Raw genomic sequence first — 22,187 nt, forward strand, 5'->3', positions numbered from 1 at the left:
CACCATTTGGGATTTGATTCTCATTCCTTATTTGATTTACCATTTGCCAATCATTTGATTCACCCAAGTTCAATACAAACCAGAAATGAAATGAGAGAGAGAATATTGATAAATACCAAATAATGTGGGGGGAGTAATCTATTAAGCTAGAATTTGTTTCCTTTAATAACTGAAATATAGAGAGATAAATAGACATACAAATACTTTGCTTGACTCATGCAACTTTGCCCTCTCTCATGTTTGTTAGGATTTCAACAATGTTTGCTTATATTTGCTTTGCTTCTTAATGATAATAATCTTTGCTTTTATGGGCACATCCGATCCAAACCATTCATCAGGAATGTGGAGGCTTATAAATGCTTACTATGCTTGGATTGTTTGTCAATGTAGAAATTCTGGGCAGGATTGCTGCATAATGATTATATTGACTGTGGTTGTGGTTGTTATGAAATACAAAGATATTCCATGAACAATATTAAACTAATTTTCACTTCTATAACTCCAAATATTCAAGGATTGTAGAGTGTATGAAACCTCAATTATCTTATGTTATGGATTTCCTAACTGGAAAAACAGGAAAATGTTTTATGTTTTTATAATAATTTTTTTATCCTTTACATATTTAATTCTTCTCTTTGTTTTAGAGAACTATGGCTTCTTCTTCTACTAATAATAACAACATAAGATTAAAACCAAGATTGTGTGCTTGTGGGAGAACTGCGGCGATGTATATTGTACGCACGAATGACAATGGAAACCAAGAACGTTTGTTCTTTGTTTGCCCATTGAAATATGTAAGTATCTATTATATAATTAGATCTATCTCTGTGATTTGATTAACTAATTGTTATTTCTGTGATTTGATTAACTAATTGTTGTGCATTGTAGAGTCATAAGGAACACTGTAATTACTTCAAATTCGTAAATAAGGATGATGATAACACTAGCTCCACAATCCGTTCCAATGTTGGACCTCGGAAAGCTGTAAGAACAGAAGAATTAAACGATCTACTGACAAGGCTTTGTGAGATGGACATAAGGCTTTAAAGGATGGAGAAGAAGTGGAAGACAATGATTGTTGTCATTGTTTTTTTTTTTTTTTTGTGTTTTGGCACTTTATCATGTAAATGACTTTCTTTTGTATCTTTTTGTGTCTTTTTGTACTTTAATCTCTGTACTCAATGTAGCACGCAATGTTCTCTCAACCCCATCTTGCAATTTCCTGTCTGTGTCTTTGTTTATTTATAGTCTTCCTGTATTTCATCCCTTTGATGGACCATCAAGAAGTAAAATTTCCTATCTTTGTGGAATATTTGGATTGTATGCATTTCTTTTTTCCATTTTGAACCACTAATTGAGCATAGCCTATAAAAGTTCAGAATTTTACAAATTGGTGAAGAGAAACAATTCTGGAAGGTAATTTTTTTATAATAAAAAATAAAAAATCTTTGAAAACCAAGTGTTGGTGTTGTTGTTGTTGTTGAAGAAGGGATATAGGTTGTAAGTGGAGCATAAATGCACACAGTTTTGTATTGCAGTCAATCTGAAAACCAAGTTATTTCATATACCAAAGCCCCAAATGCTGAAATTCAAGAAATTGCACGTCTGGATTGGATCCTTCTTTGTTAAAACTTAAAAATCAACAGATAAAACCTCTTCTTACCGTAGATATATTCCTGATAAATGAATCATCAGTAATATATAATATTCCAAATTCATATCTTTATAAGAAGCAAGCAACAAAGAATTACTAAATGAAATTGATTAGAGAGAAAAGTGAGGCAATACTTAACTTAGATGTGTAGATGAAGAAAGTGATTGGAGAGACATTTATGGGTACTGAATGGATTTTCCCAAACAAATTCAATTTTTTTGACTAGCCATTTTCACAATGAATTACCCCATTTCACAATAATCTATCCAACTGACTTAATGTAATAACCCCGACCTCCAATTAATGCTAAACCATGATTATTTATGCCTAACAGTAATTTAGAAGGAATCTAGAATTATATGTATTGCATTATTTTTGTGTTTCTATCTGTTTGCGATAAAATGATCTGTTCATGCCTTTGACTTTAACTGCGAATTGAAAGCCTTATCGACGACCGATTCAGAAATTGATTAGTGTGTTATACTAGTTAGATTTTATGTGATTTTATGGTAGGCTTAATTAAAATTTGATTTGGTTTGATTAAATTAGATTAAATAACATTAAATTACATTAGTTAAGTTTATTACCAAATTACCATTGAGTGGCCCATTACCTAAGGCAACCTTGAGATTGATTCATACATTTGCTGCATCTTTTCATCATCCATTGAGAGACCAAATCGTGGGAGAGAGTAGGAGATAGGGGAAAAACTTAGTTTCAACAAGATTTTGCTTGGAAATTGGAGGACTTGTAGAAGAATTGCATAATTGAGCCTTTATACTTGGAATTGAAGACCTAAAGGTAGAGAATTCATCCTTTTAATTAGGAATGTGAGTTGTTCTTGCTAGGTTCATGGTGAAATTGGTATTTAAAGTCAAGATTTAGCTCTAAGTGTGGTTTTGAGAGTCCGTCTATGCATGCATGCATAAATTTCCATGCTTTGAGTTTGAATTCTAAGATTTCTTCCATGCATGTGTTATTTTCACTCACATTATGGTCATTCATCTTGTTGTCCATCAAATTATCAAGTTTGATGATGTTTTGGAGGGTTTTGATTCAATGAGATTCTTGCATGTTGTATTAATGGCATGTTCTTAGAGGTCATGTTGATTTTGCACAAATTGGGTTGCTCTTGGGCCATGATTTCTTGAAATGATTTTTAATACATGTTGTTTTATGAGTTATTTTTTGTTTTCTCAAATATTGGCCAAGAAAAATGAGTTTTAAAGGCTTAAAGGTTGAGTTTCATGCTTGGAGGTCAATCTGGATTTTCCAGAAATTTGACCCACGCTCGAGCGGGTACTTTCACGCTCAAGCGTGAATCCTGAGTACATGCACTTCCGCTCAAGCGTCTATAGTTACGCTTGAGCGTGAAATGCGTATACCCAGAAGTTTGTGTGTTTTGCAGTCCGCTCGAGCGGGGGAATCCACGCTCGAGCGAGACTCTAAGTCTCACGCTCGAGCGGGGGTCGAGCGCCCGTCGAGCGTGAAAATCTTACATCTAGTACTTTTGTCGATTTTACAGTCCGCTCAAGCGTATAAGTTCATGCTCGAGCGGAGCTTCAACATCTGCATGTCCACTTGAGCGGGGTAATCCACGCTCGAGCATGAACCTTATCTTCAGCAAAATTTAGGAAATGGTTTTCAAGGCATGTTTGCATCCTCATTCCATCCTAGGCATTCGTAGGCCATGTTTAAGGCCCTTTAATGAGGATTAAAGGTTAGAAACACACTAAGAGCCATCGACGTAAGTTTTGTACAATTAGAACGTGTGTTTCAAGTGTGTATTTGTTATGTGTTATGTAGGTCACGTGCCGCGTTCTGTCTGAGTAATCTGCTCCGTCTATTTGTCTCAAGGCCAACTGTGAGTAATAACTTAGTAAAATTATGTTCAACTGTACTTATTTTCTGTGTGACAAAATGAGATTTGTTTTCTGAAATGATAGGTTCTGTACAATGAATGATTGTCCAATTTCTGATATCTATTCATGACATCCTTAGCATCATGTGATATCTGTTAGCTGTTACCCGGTATCGGAGGTTCCTTTATGGAACTTATTTCTGTCTATACTCTGTTACCCGTACCGGAGGCCCTGTCACGGGGGCTCAGCTTCTGTTCTGTTGCCCGGATCCGGAGGTTCCTTTATGAAACTGGTTATTCGTAACCTCACGTGTATACGTTCTGTTCTATTCTGTTAATGCTAATGGATGTATCACGTAAACTTAATCATGACTTATGATTTCTGTCTGTATATGATCTGGACAAATGATGAATTTGATACAAATCTGAATTATGATTTCTGAATCTGTACGCACTCATTCATTGAAACCCTTTACTCTATTATTATTCACTGGGCTTTCGCTCACAGTTTATATTATGTATATAGGTGAGCCGGCACATGACCAGGGCTAGAGTTGACGGCCTTCTGTTCTGTTTTTGTCAGCCAATTGTTGTGCCTCCCGAGGAGGTTCTGAACGAAGCCTAATGCCACGGCTGTTTTTGTATACATGCTAGTCTTTGTGTATGCTCTGTAAAGTCAGGTCTTGGGAAGTACATTCTGTAAATACCTTATAAATATTGTGTATCTGGACTAGCATGTTTAAGTATATCTATATATAAGTTTTGAAATGTTCTGTCCCATGTACGTTATCACAGCTCATTGGACCTTGTCTATTTTGTATTATTGCTTCCGCAGCCTCATATTATTTGCTAATCTGAGGCCTTTGGTAATCCACGGATTACTGGCCAGTTACGGTGCTAAACTTACAAGGACGGGTTTGGGTCGTGACACTTAAAAACAAATTCAATTTTTTGACTAGTCCCTTTCACAATAGAATTATCCCCATCATCCAAATGGACCCTTACAGGCTTCACATCACTTATGAATGCATTATCCTCTGTATTAAACTTAACACATCATATCCCAAGTAAAATGTTGTCAAACATTGCCACAAAATGAGCCAACAAAAACATTGCCACAAAATGAACCCTACTGTCATTTTTCACAAAAATAACCAAACAAAAAATGAACTCTTTTCAAACATTGGCAGAACATCGAGCCAACACAAACATTGCCACAAAATGTATCCAAACGAAATAAAACCAAACTATCCAAAGTTCACATATACAAATGCCATATAATTACTAGTACGAAACTAAAAAAAAAAAATGGGACATTTGGCCCCCATCTATATTCAAGTCAACAAATTTTGATGCTACTGTCGAACTTTGACTGTTTATATTGTTGACCATTCCTGATTGAGTATGAGATATGCTTCCAATATTGTCCGCCATTTGCATTGTGCTAACCCGTGCCTATAAAAATAAAGTAAATATTATTTGGCACTGTCCACAAACATTTTCAGCAATCTAAAATTTAATTGATCAATAAAATATGTATACTCATATATTAAACACGTACTAGTACATACATACTGTCTTGTATGCCATCCATGCAAGGAAAATAGTAAGGTTCATCTTGCGGCACCTTAACATCATTTAGTAACAAAATTTCATTAGTAATTTCAAGCATTAAAATAAAAACCCACAACAAAGAAAGTTCAATATACAAAGTCCTGTGAACACATACTGGTATATATATATTGTCTTGTGTGCCATCCATAGAAGGAAAATAGTAAGATTGATTTTGCAGCCCCTTATGATCAAATAGTAACACACTTCATTAAAATAAATATCCACAAAAACCATACAAACACAACCTTTATATTTTAACACGTACTGGTTCATCCATAGTATGTTGCACGCCACCTGTACAAGGAAAGTTTAACTTACGAGGTTTACCTTGACACACCTTGTGACCCTAAAGTAATAAACATTGGTGAATGTGTTAAGATTAACAAATTCTGAAATTAACATATGTAGTGGGAAATAAAATATTTACCTGTACAGGAGTAGCCTTCTTATTATTTCGTTTCAACCACTTCACTATTGTATCAACTTTGTTAACCTTCCGTTTCATACATGGATGGCCTCGTCGGCGAGCAACCAAAGGATAAAGTACCTTGCGAGTGATGCTTTCTTTTATAGTATTGTGAGCAAACGAACTTTTCGGTGAAGTATGGGAAGGTGGTAAAGTACTTGTAGAAGTTGGTACAGTATTAGTACATGGCAAATTACTCGTACTACTCGATTGAACTGGTCTCACTCTATCCTTGATTTCTATCAACCCAAGTTGAATCACTTCGTGTTTACCATCATCATTGGTAGTAAGTTCTAGGATCTCATCCAATGTCTTGTGATAGTTATCATGTAACTTTGGATTTAGAGCAGCCCCAAATATAGTATATGTGGTTGGAATGCATGTATATTCTCTTTCCACGTCTTTTCTCCATCTCGGAATAATGTATTTATTTGGCACCTCATATATGGACCTCTCAATGAACACACAAAGTGAATGGGCATACATAATACCTCTAAACTCAAACAACCGACACATACATTAGAGGTCACATTCAGTTGAATTACAGTGCACAACAAATTCCACTTTCTTCATCCCCTCACCCAGAAGAACAGCCTCCTTCACATGATAGGTACAAATTGCTCTCTCCTTATTGATAAGATTTGCACGACAATACACTAGACGCTTCAATTCTACTTGAACTTCTTTAAATTTTGAATTAGTGTAAGCTGCACGAAATTGCTTCTCAAAACGATACACCGTTAAGCAATCATGCAATTTGTTACAGGACTTAAAAATCTACTCTTGTCTTATTCTCTACCTTACTTCTCAAGGCATTGTCATATTGCTCAACAAATTACTTTAAGCTTGTCTTGGAGTTCACATATCCATCAAAAAATACATTTATGCTCTTACTTCGTTGTGTAGTTGACATACCACCCCAAAATATGTCTTTCACATAGGCAGGAATCTATCTATGTCGCTCACGGTATAATACCCCTAACCACTCATTATCATTCAAATTGAATTTTGCAATCATTGCTTTCCAGTATTCATCAAATTCATCTTATGTAAATGAATCATAAACTGCATTACTCAAAGTAGCCTTGATGGATTCATATTGCGAATATCCTCTCAATTTCTCTGGAATTTTTTTCATTACGGGCCATAAACACCAACGATGTCGAGCATGTGGGAAGACAATTTCTATGGCATTTTGCATAACTCTGCACTGGTCAGTTATTATAGCTTTTGGGGGAGCATCTGACATGCAACTTAACCATTCTTTGAATAGCCAAACAAATGTCTCACTGTTCTCATTACATAATAACCCATGACCAAACAAAATTGACTGTCCATGGTGATTAACTCTTACAAACGGAGCAAACGACATATCATATTTGTTTGTCAAATAGGTTGTGTCAAAGGAGACAACATCCCCAAATGCTTTATAAGCAGCCCTACTCCTTGCATCTGCCCAAACCAAGTTTCGCATGCGACCATCTTCATCAAGGTCAATTGCCGAATAGAAGTTCGAATTTTGTTGTTGCATTTTATGAAAATAAAGTGTAATTGATTTCGCGTCTCCTACTCCAAGTCTCAATCTTCTAGCATTCTGAATATAATTTCTTGCATCTCGTTCATCAAATGTTAATGCCTTATATCCCTCGGCTTCAACAACTATGGAATGAAAATTCCTAGCCACCCCAATCCCTGCTGCATCATTAACTTTTAGTCTCCTCTTCACCGGAGTAAGAATCCTCTTATTCATTGCAAAATATCGTGAGTCAGTAGGAATCAAATCATAAGTGTGCTCAAGCGCAACTGTGGTTAACTTATAGCTTCCATCCTTTTGTAGATTGGCTCTTACCCTTGTTTTACAATCAATTTTTGATGACAAAGATGGTTCTAGGGGATTTACTTCTGATCTTTTTGTTCTATTCCGTGCCTTAGTACATTCAATTCCAAAGTACTTCACTCCCCCATCCGTTGTTACATTTTGTGTTCTATAAGCTATAACAAATCCGAGTTGTTTCGCATATTTTGCATAAAATGCGTACACTTCTTGCTTTGAGGTAAAATACATCGCCTTCTTTGATTCTTCAACTTCACTACTCTCATTAAATTCAAGATTGTTACCATGTTCTTTAATTTCCTCACTCACATTGAATGAATTATTGTTTGACTCAATATCCATTGTAGCTTCAAAGTGAAATAAAATAGATATTTAGAGAGAAACTCAATCTAAGTTTAACAGTACAAATACAAAGCTTCAAAGTGAAATAAAATAGATATTTAGAGAGAAACTCAATTTAAGTTTAACAGTACAAATACAAATTCTTCAAACCAACAATAACATGAAGAAACTCAATTCACTGGTACACATGATCATGATACATTTACTTGAAACAGTAAACAAAGCAAGTTCAATTCAAATTCAACATCATGTTGTCCCTGTTCATTTTCAAATGTGGGGTCTGTTTTAAATCAATGTCAATGTTTAAATGTGGGTCTGTTTTAAATCAATGTCCAAAACACTTCCTTCCAAAAAACTTAAAAACAAGCCAAATTCCACAAAATCCACTCAAACATCAACATATGTTTGTAAGCACACATGATCAAATAGCTAGAGGCATAATTCCTTACAGGCAGAATCCCTCACAGCAGAGTACCTCCAATGCCTAAAAACTTGTTCATAAAAATTGCCCATATTGTTCCTTACAATACTCAATACTTGTTCATAAACTACCAATCAAAACATAAACATAAACGGTGATCAATTCAAAACGTAAACAACTTTAAACAAAATCAAATCAAATACTTGTTCATTTTTTCTGAGCAATACTTGTTCTCAAATAAAAATCAAATACTTGTTCTCAATACTTGTTCATTTTGTTCTGAGCAAAATCAAATCAAACACTAATAAAACCTAAATTTAAAACAAAACCAACTAAGAGCATGGATAATACACCCACCTGTAAGAGCAGCCACACCCTTCAGACACACAGCAGCAACGTCGCACCCTTTGGACACACAGCAGCAGCGTCGCCACGCACAGCAGCAGTGGCAACCCATTGGCACACAAAGCAGCAGCGGAAGCACCGTCGGCACACACAGAACCAGCACGACCCTCATCGGCGGCAACACCAACCTCGTTTGCACACAGAAATTCGCGATATGGCTTTCCTCTCCCTCTCTCTCTACTCTGTTTATCTTTTTTATTTTATTTTATTTGAAATGAAATGTAAAACTGAAATGAATAACAAACGGGGGTGTACAAAGATATGTGGGTGGGTATAAAAGTCGGGCTATGTTCGAGTCACAGAATTCGAGCTATTAATTTTTTTTTGTAAAAAGATATAGAGATGTGAAATATGAAAAGGACCTTATTCCGAAAGTCTGAGTGATTTTTTGAAAAGTTGATAAAAAATTGGCTTCTTGACTTGGCTAAAAAAGTTAATTTTTTTGTGACTTCTTTTGGATAAAAAAAATTAAAAAGTCATAAAAAAAATTAACTTTTTCCCAAATTTCCAAATTGCCCCCGGATCTGAACCTTTGAGAAATTGATTAATCTAGCTGTCGAGATTGACTGTTAGAAAGGTGATCATACCCATTCTTTAGAGCATTTATAACCCAACATTTTCAATTAAATATATTTTTTTATTCAAAAAATAAATATAAAGTATCTCATTATTTATACAAACTTTAATCTTCTTTAAAAATTTCCTCCTAAAATATTTTATCAAAAAGTCAATCACTTTATTTGGTTTTAATTTTTAAAAATTTATTTGTTAGAAAATTTAACTTTTTCATTTTTCGTATTGTTTTGTTCTTACTATTTTTTTAAAAATATTATAAGCAATTTTTTTTTAATTATTAAACACATCTAACGTAAATATACTTAAAAAGTATAATATTTATAAAAAAATATTTAAAAAATTCACTAAATATCAAAAATATAAAAAAAATTACGAAAATTTAGTACATTTTTCATATTTTTGTGTATTTATTAATTTTTTAAAATATTTTTTTCACAAATATTTTACTGTTTAGATACATTTAAGTAATGTACATCTAACAAAGTAAAAAAAAAAATTGCTTGAAATTTTAAAAATATTCACTAAAAATAAAAAATACGAAAAACAAAAAATTCAATTTTCAAAAACTGAAACCAAACATACTAAATAATTTTTGTTCATAAACAAATATTTAATTTCTATTTTTTATTAAATATATTTAATATTACATTCATCGTAAAAGTATAATTTCACTTGATACTAATTTTATAAAAATTAAATTTACATAATATTAAAAGTTTTTTTTGGTAATATAATTAAAAATATTAAATGAATGGGTAAATCACACTAACACTCATGAGGTTTCTATTTAATAAAGATTCTTCCCTAATGTTTGAAAAATTACACTTACTTCATGTCAGATTAAAATAACATATTTGACCCTTAATTTTTTTACATATAAAAAAATAAAATAATATTGATATTTTATTCATTTTTTTTCTTGAAATAACAATAATCTTTTTTGGTTTAACTCACACAAAAAAATAATTTTTTTATTTTTAAGTTTTTATTTTTAATTTTTTTATTGATTTGTTTAATATTTTAAATAATTTTTTAGATACACCTAATGTAGATATACTTAAGAAGTATAATATTTTGTGTTTTTTTTTTAAATTCGCCAAATGTACAAAAAAAAAATACAAAAATATAAAAATTCAATAATGTAGTAATAAATGTGAATAACGGTGTTTGGTAATACTGTAATAAATGTGAGTGAATAGACGAGAAAGAAAAATGATGGTAGAAATAAACATGAAAAATTCTATTTGTATATAAAAATTTATTATAAAAATATTGTGATAGCGATGTTGTTGTAAATACAAATCGTGTTTATGAATATTTTATTTTAAAGTGAAAGGTCATCATTAAGCAATATCGTTGTGTTTGAAAATTTTATATAAAATTTATTTTTGTATATTATCACTAAATAAAAAAATATATATGTAGAATTTAATGATAAAAAATTTTAAAATGTAATCACGATGACATGAAGAATAAATAGTAGAAAAAATAGCAAAATAATTATTTAAAAATTTTTAAAATATGACATCAACTCTTTAGGAGATAATTTATAATGAAATTATAAATCTTAGCGAAAGAAATGTAATTTTTGAAATGTAAAAGGAAAATTTGTATAACACAGGAAAAGGCAGGGGGGTGTTATTGTAATTTACCCTAAATGAGTAATGTGTGAGAGGTTTGGAAGTGAAAACCCTGTAAAAATAAAGAAATGGCGGATGTGTTAGAGATGCATTTAATTGAAGAATTATAGAGCTCACAAATTTGAGAAGAGCTTCTCTCTCTCTGCCTGTCTCTCCAATTTGGATCTTCTGATTTTCTTTCAACGTTCAAGATTCGTCCATCTGAGCTGATGATCAGCTGATCTTCTCTGATTTAAAAATTCTTTGTTTTTGGGGGAGTTATGTCTTCAACAGACATGGAAGGGAAGCTTCTTCCGATTTCTAGGCATTTCTTCAAGGTCATGGTGCCTGGTTTTCTCACGAAGCTTGTATGTCCTGTCTCTCTCTTTCTATTTTGCTTTTTCGGAGCAAGTTCACCTTTGCATTACTTAATAAAATTTCACACAAGTGTTATGGAAGTACCCTAGTTTGTAGAATGTTTTGGAATTTGATGCTTACTTTAATAATGAAATCACCTAGTTGACTTGCAAGCGGCTGTATTTGGTTCATGGATTTAGGGAGTTATTTGAAAAGAGAAAGGAAAAATGTAAGTGAAATGTGTCACTCACGTTTCACACACTTTTTTTTTCTTTCCCTTTTTAAATTGTTTCCTAAATCCATTAGGGTCTATATTTCTTTGATGATATAAGGTAGTGCTAAATTTTTAGTCAAAAGTTTAGCTAACCATTGTAGAGCTCAAGATTGAGTTTTTTTTTTTTTTTGGTGACAACAATAGCAAGCCAAAAAAAGTGATTTGAAATTAAATTTTGCACAATTGTAGAAAGGTTTGCTATAGAGGTAAATTGATAATTTTAAAGTGAAGAATTTAATAGAGGTGAATATTTTGTTAAGATCCTTTTACAAGTGGAATTCTTTGTAAAAGAATTTGAAATACTCTATTGTCCATGTTTTTTCAAATCCATCAAATTTAAATTTCAGTTTTATTTTTGAAACCTAGATGTAAAACATTACGTTGAATTGAAGGCTATACTAAACAACATATATGGCTCGTTCTTTGTGTTGGATATATAGGCTCTTTGTTGTGTTGTTGGGCAGACATATAGATATGTGTTGTTAGACTATAATTGTGTAAGTTTGGTATAATTTACATGCTATTTGTAAATAATCTCTTACCGATTGAAAAACTTGAGTTTTTGTTGTGTCTAATATATGACTTTGCATGTGTTGCAGTCTTTACCACCTGCTTTCTGTAGAAAGGTTAGTGGGGAAAAATCAGAGGAAGCTGTTTTAACTAGTTCTCAAGGGACATGGCATGTCAAAACTGGCAAGTGCAGCAAAGGATTGATTTGTTTCAATGAGGGATGGGATAAGTTTGTCGGCTACCATGGCCTGAACCTTGGAGACTTTGTTGTGTTTGAGCACAGGGCAGACTTGCATTTCAATGTTTCTGTGTTTGATTCTAGCGCTTGCGAGAAAGATTTTCCTGCTAGTGATCAAGTATTTGTTCCAAGCATTTCCGAGAGAGAATTCCCTGCCAAGTTGGGTAATGATCAGAGAAAAAGAGCACATGGTGATCAAGTGTTTGATCCAAGCACTTGCAAGAAAGAAATTTCTGCAAAGTTGGATAATGATCAGATAAAAAGAGCTACTGGTGTTCAAGTGCCTGGAAAGAAAGAATATCCTGCTAAGTTAGGTAATGACCAGAGAAAAAGCACACGTGGAGATCAAGTGTTTGATCCAAGCACTTGTGAGAATGAAATTCATGCGAAGTTAGGTAATGATCAGAGAAAAAGACCACATTGTGATCAAATGTTTGATCCAAGCACTTGCGAGAGAGAATTTATTGCAAAGTTGGCTAATGATCAGAGAAGAAGAGAACCTAGTGATCCAGCGTTTGATCCAAGTGCTTGTGAGAAAGAATTTCCTGCGAAGTTGGGTTATGATCAGAGAAAAAGAGGACCTGGTGATCAAATAAACATCCATGAACATGGCAAGCACATTAAGAGTAAGTTGGTTTAATTTTAGCCTGTCTTAGTGATAATAACATGCATCTTCCATGAGACTGAAAATGTTATGTGCTTCTGTTTACTTTTTTCAGAAGTAATGGAAAATTGGAATCCAGTATTCAATAATAGAAGTCTTTCTTCAGACCACAAGAGGTTTTGCAGTTATGGCGGTGTTAATGATAGCAACAATGCTATACTCATCATCTTTATCATCTTTTTTTAATCACATAAAGTGGCATGGATTATCTATCCTCAAAATTCATGTACCCAGTCTTGAATACATTTTCAACCCGCACAATTGTACCTGAAGATTTTCTCATTGTTAGCGGGAGCGACATGGATTTTTGGGCAGAGGATCTCTATCCACAAAATGTGTCATATTTACAATTTTTTTAGATATTAGTGAAACTCGTGGAATTTACTGCTACAACAGTTGTGAATGTCCTGCATATGGTAAAAAATTGATTGAAGAGTGCAACATTATTGTAATGACAGTGTTATATTATTAGTGTTATTTTACTTTTGTGTATATTAGTATTCCCAAATTATTAACATGCAATATCAGTAGGTCTACTAACACAACATTTTTTTTCTCTTGTAGACGGAACACTGCATTCATCCTCCACACCCCATATAGGGTTCTTAAACCTTTTTTTTTTTTTGCAATGTTGTGCCTAGCTGATGTATTGTTTTATGTTGCACTTGCACACATAGGAAAAAGCCCACTTGAGGAGGCTGCAACTTACATCCCTGGGGGTCCCCATTTCATAACAACCATGTCTTATGGCCATGGGACCAGTCATTATCCTAAAGTGGCAAGTTTTGAGTCCTTTCCTTCCTTTCTCTTGTCTTTCTTTTTTCTCAAAAGGATGATAATTGAACTAATTTTTGTGTATTTGTGCTTGTGATTTTGCAAATTACAGTATATCCCAGTGAAATTTTTGAAAGAGAGTGACCTCAGTGAAAATGGCAGCCTCACTCTTAGAGATCCTTCAGGAAAACCTTGGCCTGTGAAACTTCATTTCAGTAGGAGCGGTTTTTCACGAAAAAGCTTACAAGTATATATGACAAAGGGTTGGTATGAGTTTTACACATCCAACAAGCTTAAGGATGGAGATGTCTGCCTCTTTGAGCTCAACCGAACCGTCACCAGAGGAAGGCCTGTCATGATGGATGTACGAATATTTCCTCTGCAAACATAAGCAATCCTTGGTTCTTGTTTAGTGTTGATCTATTGTTCGATTTTGGGGTTTTATTTATTTATTTATTATTTTTATTATTATTATTTTTTTCGATTCCTTTGCTTTGAAGTTGTTTTTGCTTGTTACTAGATATTGCTCATGCTAATCTTTTGTAAGATGCGAATGTTAGTCATCCATGTTAATACAAGTGAACCACGATGTAGATCATGTATGCTTGGCCTTCTTGTTAATGATAGAATGTTAATGATAGAATGTTTTTCTTGAATTGGTAGGAACTTATTAAGTGTAAATATAAAAAAAATTATATCAAATTGGACAATTATAGTCAAACCCATCTTACACATGGAGGAGTATTTTCAAAGCAAGGCCTTTGTCGGTGGAAGGATTACGGTGGCAGATTGGGGATGGGAGGAGTGTTCAGGTGTGGGGGGACAGATGGTTGAATCGTCCTAGTGCCTTCAAGGTAATCTCTCCTTGCTTGAGTGGGTTAACAGACTTGACGGTCCACTCCCTTATTGATACGGATAGGTGATCTGCCTATCCTGGGATTTGACGAAGTTGAGAGAGGTCTTCTTGGAGATGGATGTGGAGCCAATTTTACAAATACCGTTAAGTCCGAGGCTTCCGCCAGATTCATTGGTTTGGCATTATTTGAAGAGTGGCGTTTTCTGTGTGTGTTCGGCTTTCCATCTTCACATGAGTCTGAATGAAACTCAAGAGCAGGTTGGTACATCTAATGGAAATCAATAGTTGAGGTGGTTTTGGGGAAAGATTTGGAGTTTGCGTATTCCAAACAAAATTAAGATTTTTGTGTTCGAATATTCTACCTACTCAGGCAAACTTAAAGCCATGTCGAGTTTTAATGGAAGATGTTTGTGAGGTCTGCGTAGGGATGGCAATGGATAACCTAGCCTGTGGGTATTCATGGAGATCCAACCCAAATACATGGGTTTTTTCTTTTTTTTTCTTATCCATTGGGTAGGGTAGGTGATATTCTTTAAATATCCATAGGGGATGGGTTGGGGATGGGTACCCACTAATTTCCCCAAATTTTTTTTTTTTTTTTAAAGATTCACAACTAAAACTAAATATATATTCAATCTTTTTTATTTTATTTATTTATTTATTCAAGTTCACAATCAACTTTTTTTTTTTTTTTTTTTTTAAAGATCCACAGGATTAAACTACAGGATCATAGAACTCTTTAAATGCTCTCTTCTTCTTCTTTTTTTTTTTTTTTTTCATTTTTTGTTTTTGTTTTTATTTTTGTTTTTGTTATTGAACTGCCTTTAAATGCCGTTGAATTTCCACGTTATTTAAGGACACGTATCATTTTGTTAGTGGACAACGGTAAATCAAGAGTTCACGGTTGTGCTGAGAATAACTTATTCTCTTTCATTTTAAAATAAAATGATTGAATTTTTCTCAAATTTAAATATAAACTTAATTATTATATTTGGGTTTGTTGTAGGGGTGAACAAATCTTAGGATGGACTCAGTTTGGGTCGAAGTTGGGTGATTCTATTTACATTTAAAAAATTATTTACCATGTTTAACTAAAATTTTAAAATTTTATTTTTTATTATATTCTATTATAAATTTATTAATAACGATAATATACATTAAATCTTAAAATGAAATTTTATTTTTTTTGTCACTATACACTCTAATTACTTATACGTATTCTTTATATTTAAGTCTCTTCATCTTCTTCTCAAGTTTTAATTATTTTTTATTTTCATCTTTTTACTCACTCCAAAACTCAAGTCCATTCCATCAAAATTCACTATTATTATTAGCATTATTGTTTCTTATTGTGTTATTATTTGTAAATAGAAAAAAGTTTGAATAAAATCAAATAATAAATAAGAATAATAATCAAAAATGTTTTTCTAAAGGTTTTGAGATTTTTTTTTTTAAAATTTTTTTTTATCGGGACAGTTATGAATTTGAATGATTGAACTATCGTCCATTATATGATGCATCAGCCAGAAACATTATAGGAAAAAGGTCATTTGAATGATCGAACTATCGTCCATTGTATGAATTTGAATGTATATTTAGTTTTTTTTGTGAATTTTAAAAAAAATAAAAAATAAAATAAAAAAATAAGTTGTTAATATTAAATATATTAAAAAAGAAAGAAAAAAAGATTGAAGGTATATTTAGCTAAAACCTTAAAGCAAAAAAAAAAAAAAGAAAAAAAAAAGTTGTTAACATTAAATATATTTAAAAAGAAAGAAAAAAGATTGAAGGTATATTTAGCTTTTGTTGTGAACCTTAAAAAAAAAGGAAAAAAAAAAGAAAAAACAAAAGAAGAAGTTGTTAACATTAAATATATTAAAAAAAAAAAAAAAAAAAAAAAAAGATTGAAGGTATATTTAGCTAAAACCTAAAAAAAAAAAAAAAAAAATTGTTAACATTAAATATATTAAAAAAGAAAGAAAAAAGATTGAAGGTATATTTAGTTTTTGTTGTGAACCTTAAAAAAAAAAAAAAGATTGAAGGTATATTTAGCTAAAACCTTTAAAAAAAAAAAATAAATTTAACATTAAATACATTAAAAAAGAAAAAAAAAAGATTGAAGGTATATTTAGCTTTTGTTGTGAACATTTAAAAAAAAAAATGTTGTTAACATTAAATATAAAAAATAAAAATAAAATAAAAATGGGGATTAAAGTGGGTTGGGGAAAATCCAAACCCATTAGGAAATGGGGAGGGTGGTACCCATGGGTAATAGGGAATGGAGAATAGAAAAAATTTATTATAGGAGAATGGAAATGGGGAATTAATATCCACCTCATTAACCCCATGGCCATCCATAGGTCTGCGAGGATGTTCCGGAGACTGTTACCCATTGTTTGCAGGACTGTAAGGCGGCAAAACAGTGTTGGGAGGAGAATCCACTTCACTCATTTCTTCAAAGGGGCTCTGCTCAGGAATTTGATGTTGCTGTATTTAATGAAATAAATCAATTTTATTTGTGTACTTAATAATAAACGGAATATAGAAAAAGAATAATGTTTGAAGGTCACAAAAATTGTGACCCTCTACCATTGCCCATAGAAAAAATAAAGGATAAGAGAGAGATCGTTTGATTACAAAAATCAAATCAGAAAATAAAATAAAATAAATAAAATAGATTTTTTATTTTGTTACAAAAACAAAATGAAATCTAAAACAGAAAAATAATAAAACAGAAAATAAATTAATTTTTTGAACAAATTTCTGATCAAGTCCAGTGTTTAACACCGTATTTTTAAGACAGATTCGTCATCTTCACGGTGCTTTTAGATTGTGGAGGTCTATCTGCCAAGATAAAATAATCAATAACAAACAATAGCAGCACTACAAATTGTTTACACAACGAACACACGTTGTGTTTACACTCTTTCTCACAAGAAAATAATGTAGCAAAATGTAGAGAGAAATTGCAAAATATCTTGGACGAAAATTGAAGTAAAAACATCAAATGAGGGGCTGCTTATTTATAAATAGAGTAGTGGCTATTTAATTTGAATTAAACAGGTACAGATTTGAATGAACAAGAATGGTACCTATTTGGTTTGAATAAACAGATACAAATCTGTTGGGTTCAAATTTTGAACAGATAAAACCTTTATTGAACAGATTTGAATATGTCTGGGTGGGGAAAATAAAACCGGAGCCAATTTTTGAAATTAATTTTCGAAATTCAAATTCCAAAAAATTAGAATTTAATTTTAGAAAATAAAATTCAAATGTTTTTAGCCTAAAAAGATAGGTATTGGGCCAGACAAGCCCAACCACACCACACATCACGTACCCGTGCCCAAGCCCAGCCCAGTCCGCTCGACCGATCGAACGAACGGCGGCGACGCGCACGTATGTGTTTATTTTGGGTCAAATGGGTCTAGCCCACTTTGCCTTTAACCTTCCTCTCTACAAAACTTGGGTGCCCCTTGGGGCCTACCCTAAGTTCTAACCCCAAGCCTTATAAATCCACTCAAAGTTTCCCACCAAATCAATGTGGGACAAGCCTTTATTTAAACTTTCAGAAATTTCACCAAAAACACCCTTTCCATGGAGCTCTCTTTGACTTCAATTTCCCATTCACCCGATAATGGTTCTGAGGAACCAAATATACCACATGAATCACAATGCGGCATAGAATGCGTTACCACTTAAACCCGCCAACTTTGGCGCGTGGGTCCCACCTAAAAATTAGACCAAAGTAAAGGAAAATTTTGATTTTTTCAAAACTTCCAAAACCATTTCTAACAATCCCCTACATGAATGAAATTTAATGACAACGGAAATGCAACAATATGCAGAATTTGTCGAAAGAGTATAAATTGAAAATATCTTGCATCAAGATAGGTAGCTTTCAGCCTTGAACCTTCTCTAATGATAACCTATCAGACTTACTAGCTAACCAATGGACACGATGCCTTGAATTGTTTAGCCGTTTGTGCAAGCCAAGACAATAGATTTCATACAAAATATCTTCTGACACATTGTGGTTCTCACGGTTGTGTTCATTTTGGCCTTGAACACTCCTGGTTGTTCATGAGTGCTTCTAGAGAATTTAGCCTCTTCATTCTCATAGAACCGACCCTAGTTCGACACTCATATAGATGATTCTTATTGTGAGTATCTCTTATACTCATCTTGATTTTATGCCTAAATCAAGATATAAGTAATCATTAAAAACTAAGTTTATCCTTAAACCCCTACATACAACACATGTTGCAGATATCACTCTCACCGTAGGAATGGGTAGGGAATTTTAATCCCTTGGTGATATATGGCGAGCTACACATAACTTAGTTGTCCCTTTGAACTTAGTTCTTGGGATCTCCAGTCATATAAGTAGGGTTACTATTATGATGACTTTTATGTAATAGGCTTTAATCCCATCTCCTTCGATGAGCTATACACTTGCTCTTTTGTCAAACCTTTTGTTAACGGATCTGCAATATTCTTTTTAGATTTTACATAATCTATTAAGATTATTTCATTTGAGAGCAATTGCCTTACGGTATTATGTCGACGACGAATATATCGTGACTTACTATTATACATATGATTCTATGCCCTGCCTATTGCAGATTGACTATCACAACAAATGCAGATAGCTGGCACAAGTTTTGGCCATATTGGAATGTCTTTTAAGAAGTGACGAAGCAATTCTACTTCTTCTCCTGCTTTGTCTAAAGCAATGAACTCAGATTCCATTGTGGAACGTGCGATGCATGTTTGTTTCATGGATTTCCAAGAAACAGCAGCGCCTCCCAGAGTAAAGATTTATTCGCTAGTGGATTTTGAATCTTTAGTATCTAATATCCAATTGGCATCACAATAACCTTCGAGTACTGCTGGATATCGAGTAAAGTTCAAACCATGATCACGGGTAAATCTTAGATATCTAAGAACCCGAATGATCGTTTTCCAATGGTCTTTTCGAGGTTACTAGTGTACCTACTCAATTTACTGGCAGCATAAGATATATTAGGACGAGTACAATTCATTAGATACATTAGGCTTCCGATGATTTGGGAGTATTTTAATTGAGACATCGCATCATCTTTATTTTTTGATAAATAAAGACTGATGTCTACAGGTGTTCTAGCTACATTCATATTATCCTTGATAAATTTACCAAGAATTTTCTTAATATAATGTGATTGAGATAATGCATATCCGTAAAATGTTTTAGTAATTTTCATTCATAATATTACATCTGCGACCACTATATCTTTCATATCAAAGCTTTTGTTATGCATTTGCTTAGTTGATTTGATCATGTTTTGACTGCTTCCAATAATAAGCATGTCATCTTCACATAAAGACAAACGATGACATAACCTTTGTCTGTGTTTTTAACATAGACGCACTTGTCATATTCGTTTATCTTAAATTCATTAGTAAGCATAGCATGATCAAATTTTTCATGCCATTGCTTAGGTGCTTGTTTTAATCCATAAAGAGATTTTACAAACTGACAAACTTTCTTTCCTTGCCCTGGCACTACAACCCCTTCGAGTTGCTCTATATAGATCTCTTTATTTAGATCACCGTTCAAGAAAGCTATCTTAACATTCATTTGATGTATCTCTAAATTATACAACGTTGTTATGGAAATAAGCATGCGGATAGATGTTATTCTTGTCACAGAAGAATATGTGTCAAAATAGTCCAAACCTTCCTTTTGTCTGTAACATTTTACTACAAGTCTTACTTTATACTTGTCTATTGAACCATATGCTTTCATTTTTCTCTTGAATATCCATTTATATCCAAGAGGTTTAGAACCAGGTGGATAATCCACCAATTCCCAAGTATGATTTTGCATAATGAATTCAATTTCATTATTAACAGCTTCCACAAAGGTGCTTCAGGACTTGTCATTGCTTCCTAAAGCTTTGAGGTTCATTTTCTAATAGGTATGTCAGAAAATCTAGACCAAAGGATTTTGATGTTCTTGCTCTTTTACTTCGTCTTAATTCATCAACAGTTAAATTCTATTGGTTGAGACCATTACTAGTCTCTTATGTTTGATTGTCATTAATCTCTTGACTTTGTGTACAATCATAAGTTCTTTTTTGTGAACTTAATTTTTGTAAGGAAAAACATGTTCAAAAAACACAGTATTCCTTAACTCTATAATAGTGTTCACATTTATATAAGGTATTTTTGATTTATAAGTCAGAAACTGATATGCACTACTATTCTGAGCATAATCAATAAACACACAATCCACTGTTTTTTGTCCTATCTTAGTCTTTTTAGGAAAGGAACTTCTATCTTTGCCAAACACCCCACACTTTTAAGTATTTATAGGAAGGTGGTCGACCTTTCCATAATACATAAGGAGTGCTGTTGGTTTTCTTTGTGGGGTATTCTGTTAAGAATGTAATTAGCAGACACTATTGCTTCCCCCCACAAGTTATGCGGTAAGCCTGAACTTAGTAATATGGCATTCATCATTTCTTTAAGGGTTTTATTCTTCCTTTCAGCAATTCTATTTTGTTGTGGAGAATAGGGTGCTGTAGTTTGGTGAATAATGCCATGTTGTGCACAAAATTCATTTAATGGTGCATCATATTCCCCACCTCTATCACTTCTAACCATTTTAATGGTTTTTCTAAGTTGATTTTCAACTTTAATTTTGTAAAGTTTAAACATTTCTAAGGCTTCATTTTTATTTTTAAGTAAGTATACATAACAATATCTTATGTAACCATCGATAAATATTATGAAATACTTTTTGCCTCATCTAGTTTGAACAAATTTAAAATCACATACATCTGTATGAATTAATTTTAGAGGTTCAGTTTTTCTTTCAATCGATTTAAATGGAGCCTTAGTTAGTTTAGCTTATACACAAATCTCACATTTGTGATTAAGATCAATTTCAAATTTTGGTATATAATTTAAACCAATTAATCTACGCAAAGCATCAAAATTTACATGTCGTAATCTACCATGCCATAAATTCGACTCAAGAATATAAACAAAAGATGTATTATTCTCATTAATAGTAAGTTTTGGTACAACTGTTATTACATTCAACTTGAAGAGACTATCACTCATGTATCCCTTATCAACATACATACCACTCTTTGTTAATACCAATTTATCAGACTCAAATACAAGCCTAAAACCATTTTTACTTAACAAAGGTGTAGAAACTAAATTCTTTCGGATGTCTGGTACATGCAGTGCGTTGTTGAGGGTAAGTTCCTTTCCTGATGTCATCTTCAAGATCACTTTTTCTTGTCCAGCCACAGTGGAAGTAGAAGAATTTTTCATGAAAAGTTGTTCACCATTTGCAGCCTCATTGTAGGTAGGTAGTGAGCATATTCTTGTCCGCACAAATGTGACGAGTTGCTCCAGTGTCAACCTACTATTTCTTGGGATTTCTAACCAAATTAGCCATAGACACCACATCAGAGAGATTGACGTCATTTACCCTGTCAGAGATGTAATCTAATTTTGTTACATTGGCTTGATTGGTGGTCTTCTTGCTTGTATTTCCGCAATCTTTTTTAGGGCGGCGGCAATCAAAAGCTAAATGTCCGGTCTTGCCACAGTTAAAGCATTTACCTTTGAACTTTTTATTGTCATTGTTGTTGTCTTGTTTAGGACCATCTCCGGTAAACTTCCTCTTTTTATTATGTGATTTGTGCACTTGTTCAACTACAT

The 22,187-nt window shown here is 32.9% G+C and overlaps 2 protein-coding genes across 14 annotated transcripts; one reads left to right on the top strand and one right to left on the bottom strand.

Moving 5' to 3' along the window:
• Positions 1–4,627: 4,627 nt before the first annotated feature.
• LOC114264558 (uncharacterized) lies at positions 4,628–8,831 on the bottom strand. Of its 12 annotated transcripts, none has more exons than XM_082922118.1 (5): positions 8,550–8,817; positions 5,395–5,423; positions 5,245–5,310; positions 5,077–5,142; positions 4,628–4,970 (listed from the first exon to the last, which is right to left on the bottom strand). In XM_082922118.1, the coding sequence occupies exons 1-5, from the start codon at positions 8,707–8,709 to the stop codon at positions 4,800–4,802; spliced, it is 492 nt and encodes a 163-aa protein (XP_082778244.1). In that variant the 5' UTR covers positions 8,710–8,817; the 3' UTR covers positions 4,628–4,799. The 12 variants fall into 12 exon arrangements, 8 of the variants coding, with proteins under 8 accessions (XP_082778244.1, XP_082778245.1, XP_028061067.2 ...); XM_082922119.1 differs by having other exon boundaries at positions 5,087–5,142; positions 8,550–8,815; XM_028205266.2 differs by lacking the exon at positions 8,550–8,817 and adding an exon at positions 5,557–6,247 and having other exon boundaries at positions 5,091–5,142.
• Positions 8,542–14,207, top strand: LOC114264623 (uncharacterized). 2 transcript variants are annotated; one of them, XM_028205300.2, is made up of 5 exons: positions 8,542–11,160; positions 12,023–12,797; positions 12,891–12,959; positions 13,513–13,613; positions 13,722–14,207. In XM_028205300.2, the coding sequence occupies exons 1-5, from the start codon at positions 11,074–11,076 to the stop codon at positions 13,998–14,000; spliced, it is 1,311 nt and encodes a 436-aa protein (XP_028061101.2). In that variant the 5' UTR covers positions 8,542–11,073; the 3' UTR covers positions 14,001–14,207. The 2 variants fall into 2 exon arrangements, with proteins under 2 accessions (XP_028061101.2, XP_028061110.2); XM_028205309.2 differs by lacking the exon at positions 12,891–12,959 and having other exon boundaries at positions 10,804–11,160.
• The last annotated feature ends 7,980 nt before the right edge of the window (positions 14,208–22,187 follow it).

The sequence above is a fragment of the Camellia sinensis genome, chromosome 3 (assembly GCF_055761805.1).
Source record: "Camellia sinensis isolate YWXY chromosome 3, ASM5576180v1, whole genome shotgun sequence".
Taxonomy (NCBI): domain Eukaryota; kingdom Viridiplantae; phylum Streptophyta; class Magnoliopsida; order Ericales; family Theaceae; genus Camellia; species Camellia sinensis.